At 40.0% G+C, this 4,652-nt stretch overlaps 1 protein-coding gene across 1 annotated transcript; it reads left to right on the top strand.

The window, feature by feature from the left end:
• Window positions 1-1,792: 1,792 nt before the first annotated feature.
• On the top strand, window positions 1,793-4,095 carry LOC111661285 (transcription factor HES-1-B-like). Its single transcript, XM_023414803.2, has 4 exons — window positions 1,793-2,696; window positions 2,800-2,895; window positions 3,017-3,104; window positions 3,361-4,095. The coding sequence occupies exons 1-4, from the start codon at window positions 2,589-2,591 to the stop codon at window positions 3,810-3,812; spliced, it is 744 nt and encodes a 247-aa protein (XP_023270571.1). The 5' UTR covers window positions 1,793-2,588; the 3' UTR covers window positions 3,813-4,095.
• Window positions 4,096-4,652: the final 557 nt, after the last annotated feature.

Here is a 4,652-nt window from a genome sequence, read left to right as displayed (position 1 = left end):
ATTTTCTGCAAGGTATGGTATAATGTTTTATTGTATAACATTTAATTGTCACACCACGACAACTAATAATAATGATAATCACAATCTCTTGTATTTGATACTTTATACAGTGACACAATAAGCTTCATAACAGGAAAAAAGTTTTTTAAAAAAGTTTTAAGTTTTAAGTTTTTTGTGACTTGAGTTTTTATTTTGAAAGAGTTCATATGAACAGAAAGCAGGATCTGGAGAATAGAAGAGAAAGACGCACACCAGATGCTCCTTCTAACTCAACAAATTTCTTCATTCATTTATTTATTAGCCGGGGGAAGCTGGAGCCACAACCCTGGACAGGTCAGCAGCCAATCCCAGGGCTGACATATAAAAACGAACAACCATTCATGCTCACATTCACACCTACGGGCAATTTAGAGTTGCCAATTAATTTAACCTGCATGTCTTTTGATTGTGGGAGGAAGCCGGAGTACCTGGAGAACATGCAAACTCCACGCAGAAAGGCCCCAGCTAATTAATGAATGAATCCTTGATTATAACAGAAAGGTTTTTATTTATCAACTAATTAAAAAGTGAATTTAAATGTGAATTTAATCTACAGCAAACACATGTAGCAGGCTAAAATAAAAGAGTCATGAAAATAAAAAAATATTTTTGTTTAGGATTTTGTAGCACTTTGAATGAATGAACATAACACTTTCTGGTATATATGGAGTGATAAATAATGACGGAATTAATTGATGGAGGCTGTTATTGTAATTAGTGAGAAAAAAGAGCAATAACAGTATAAAATTTGAGTTTGGAGCCAAAGTTGTGTCCCTTAAGACAATTATTCAATACATTCTAGTAGATACATCTTATAATCAATATCCTAAAAGTATTTATGTTAAACATTTAATACAGTGATACCTAAAGTAACTCTTACATTTTGACTATGGACTAATTTTAGCTGTGACTAAAATTAAGTAAAATTATAAAAAAAAAAAAAAAAATCCTACAGAAAAACTAAAAACAGATAAAAACTGATACAGCTGCTTTTATAAAAGATCATGAATCACATTAGTAATTGTTAGGCACATCTTTTTATATATTTCTAAATGTTTACTGAGATTAATCGTCAGACGTGTTTTAAATAACTCAGCTCTGTTTTCTGCCCACAGTGACTGATAACAGACAGGAGGTGTCAGAGTTCATGGCAGTGAGAAGACATCTGAGTGTGTCAGAGATTTTCTTCTTCACTGGACATCAGGCCTGGAGTGTGTCAGAGAATGAGGTGTTCACTGCCACTCTGAAGCACTCAATGGCCTCCGAAAAAGCGAGTGTGTGTGTGCAAAAGCGAGAGGCGCACATGGAGAAAGAACCTGTACAATTGATTGTACATCAAAGTAATTTCTCTAGACACGGCTTAAAATATTCAATTTCAACCTAATGGGAAAAATTAAAACATCGACATGTCCTGTTGCAGAGACTTTACCACAGAGCTGTTAAAATCCACATGAGGTGATTGTTAATCTCCACATCCATCAAAAATTCTCAAGTCAATTCATCATTTGGAAAAAATGTCAATTGATGATATACTAATATAAAAATGTTTTTGTAATGAGTTGTGGTTGAGAAAAAAGTTATTTTTAAAAAATCATAATTTTTATGTGTTTCATTAGTTTATTGTAGAGAGATTTGATGCCCAGCAATCAGGAGGTTATTGAATAATTTATCTTAATTTTTAAAATAATAATTCACTCAATAAAATCATGATTAAACGTCCATCATATAGTAGAGAAGTCTTATATTAGTCTGACCAAGGCCAAAACATATTATCAATTTCATCAATTCATCTATCAATTTGAAAGGATATAAGCAGGAGAAAACGTTGTATAGGCTATTTATGATGCTAAAACCAGCACATTTTTTGACACCTCAACAATTAATGGGTTATCCACCAAATTGAGGAATGGATTTAACCTTAATGCAGTTTAACTTGTTGCTTCTCCTTCAAGCAGAACAGGTGGGAAAAACTGCACGTGTGTTTCAGATACATTATCAACACATTCAATTCATCCACGGGCTACATGCCACAGGTGTGTTCACAGGTTAACACGCGTGATGTAGTTACTGCAGGAGAAGCAGCGTCCCTCATTTTGACTGTGGACTAACTTTTCTATGTAAAATACTCACACGAGCCCTGTACTATCACTAATTTTGCCCGGGACTCTCCGCTGCCGCTGATTAGTACGTGGTGAAAATGTTAGAGAAACTGGTTCCTCCCCGGGGAGGGGGGCTTCCCGGGTACTGGCGAGGCGGTGGGCCCGTGCGCCTATTGGCCAGACGGATGGAACCCAGGAACTCGCACACGAGCCGCTCGCGTGCAGGCTCGAGCTCTATAAATAAGACCCGAGGTGCTGGAAACAGGAGCAGAGTGGGTGTCAGCTTTGGCGAAGAGACACAAGTCACTTCTGTTTGTCACCAGTAAACTGCCCTGAGGTCTGCCAGGAGAAGGCGGGACTCGTCCTTTTATTGTTGTGCAGCGTTTCTTCCTCTGATAAAGTGATAAAGTGTTTGTTCTCACCGTTATACAGTCTTTGATAAAGGTGAAGATGCCCGCCGGTACTTTGGAAAGAACGTCCCCATCCGCTGTGGCTGCCACTCCGGCAAGTGGGGACTGCACACCCGAGAAACCCCGGACTCTGACAGAGAACAGAAAGGTAGGCTTTACGTAGAGAGCTCATTTGTTTATGAGATGCTGTCGTTGAAAACTGTTGAAAACTGTCATAGTATCTAAACTGTGTTTGTCTTCCCTCTTTCAAGTCCTCCAAACCAATCATGGAAAAGCGGAGACGTGCGCGCATCAATGAGAGTCTTGGCCAGCTTAAGACCCTCATCCTGGACGCACTCAAGAAAGACGTAAGTACATGCACAGATTATTATTATTATTATTATTATTATTATTATTATTATTATTTTACCACAGATTAGGAACTATATGAGCTAATGCAAAACTGAATTGTCCCTTTTGCCTGTTTAGAGCTCCAGACACTCCAAACTGGAGAAGGCAGATATACTGGAGATGACTGTGAAGCACCTCAGGAACCTGCAGCGACTTCAGATGACTGGTATGTAACTACCATTTCTGGATTGACCATGTTGATGTGCCGTAGTATTTCATGGATGTCTAACTTTAGATGGTAAACATGTTCCCACGGTCTACAAGATTTATTGCCCACCCACAGCTGTGTGTGTTTGACCATAGGCCTCAACTGCAAAATAAAATCGTGATTTTAATTATTTAAATCAGCCAGTTTGTTAAGTATTCAATAATATTTCTATCTATCTATCTGTATATTTATGTGTTTTTATTTTCTTCAACAGCTGCTGTGAACACAGACCCATCCGTCTTGGGTAAATACAGAGCTGGGTTCAGTGAGTGTGTTGGAGAGGTCACTCGTTTCTTGTCCACGTGTGAGGGGGTGAACACAGAGGTGCGGACTCGCCTGCTCAGCCACCTGGCGGCCTGTGTGACCCAGATCAGCGCTGTCAACTTGTATGGACCTCACCCAGCCATACTCGGACTTGGACAGACCAATACACAGATTCCAGCTGCGTCAGCCCCACAGATGCCGTGCAAAAGTGGCTCAGCGATGCAAGTTTCCCCAGAAGCGATGAAGCTCTACGGCGGCTTCCAGGTCGTGCCAGCGCCGGATGGACAGTTCACTTTTCTTGTTCCCAGTGCAGCTCTCATACCTCTGAATGCACAAAACAGTCACCACATGTCACCTGCTGCACCTCCGCTCACCACAGACTCTGTGTGGAGACCATGGTAGAAAATCAGATCAGCAGATTGTGGGGAAAAAAAAGGACTATCACACAATAACACATATTTTTGTACATTTTGTAAATATTTTTGAAAACCTTCTTGCGAGGGATGTTTACACATGTGTGTTTTTATATGGACATTGCCAGATATTCTTGGCCTTTTTGCTTGCTGTGATTTTTTCTGTTTTTGATATGGCACAATTCATTTGCCTCAGGAGGTCAATAATATCTTTGAAAAGCTCTTGAAAAGCACTGTGTTTCTTGAGATTAATAAAATGTTTCTATGATGTTTACAACAATATCTGCTGCAGTGGTGTCTTGATGATTTCTCCTCTGACATAAACCCCTATCAGGTTATCATTAATGTCCATTCATTTAGAGGCAGATGAGCCTGTGAAGCTATGGGTTAAACTTCCTCCCAGACCTGTGGAAAATCTTTTCAATTAACATCCCCTTGCACAGTGCCTGTTTAAATACAGCTCCCCTCCTGTGCTTTGTCCACACCTGATCATCTCTTTCGCAGTGACAGGGAAACAAGTTTTCTGGCTGGAAATAAACACCTCTCTAATGAGATAAGGAACCTGAGATGCTGTGTTGTGCCCAAAAGGCATGCTGCTAGGCAGTACGAAGGGCGGGGAAGGGTCTGTTGACACGCGCAGGCCTGCCAGAAGGAAAATCTGAAATATATGAGGCATGATCATGAACGTACTGACAGGGCTAAATGAAGCCTAGGCTAAACACGATCCTGGTATTACTTAAGTGTAAGTGCATGTTGTTACTTTTCCAGGTGCCTTCCCTGCATCTTTCTGGCTAGAAGAGTGATAGCTGCTTCAACCATTTGACGAAGT

The sequence above is a fragment of the Seriola lalandi genome, unplaced genomic scaffold (genome assembly GCF_002814215.2).
Source record: "Seriola lalandi dorsalis isolate HSWRI2012SDOR001 ecotype SW California unplaced genomic scaffold, Sedor1 jcf7180002054542, whole genome shotgun sequence".
In the NCBI taxonomy this organism is placed as follows: Eukaryota; Metazoa; Chordata; class Actinopteri; order Carangiformes; family Carangidae; genus Seriola; species Seriola lalandi.
Note: the sequence above shows the minus strand (reverse complement) of the source record. Positions and strands in the feature narration are given on the sequence as shown.

What these genes read in the sequence shown, in the direction of transcription:
- LOC111661285 (XM_023414803.2), top strand. Translation starts at nt 2,589, where the DNA reads ATGCCCGCCGGTACTTTGGAAAGAACGTCCCCATCCGCTGTGGCTGCC. An exon ending in TGGACGCACTCAAGAAAGAC is followed by an intron (nt 2,896 to 3,016) that starts GTAAGTACATGC and finishes TTGCCTGTTTAG; the next exon opens with AGCTCCAGACACTCCAAACT. An exon ending in GCAGCGACTTCAGATGACTG is followed by an intron (nt 3,105 to 3,360) that starts GTATGTAACTAC and finishes TTTCTTCAACAG; the next exon opens with CTGCTGTGAACACAGACCCA.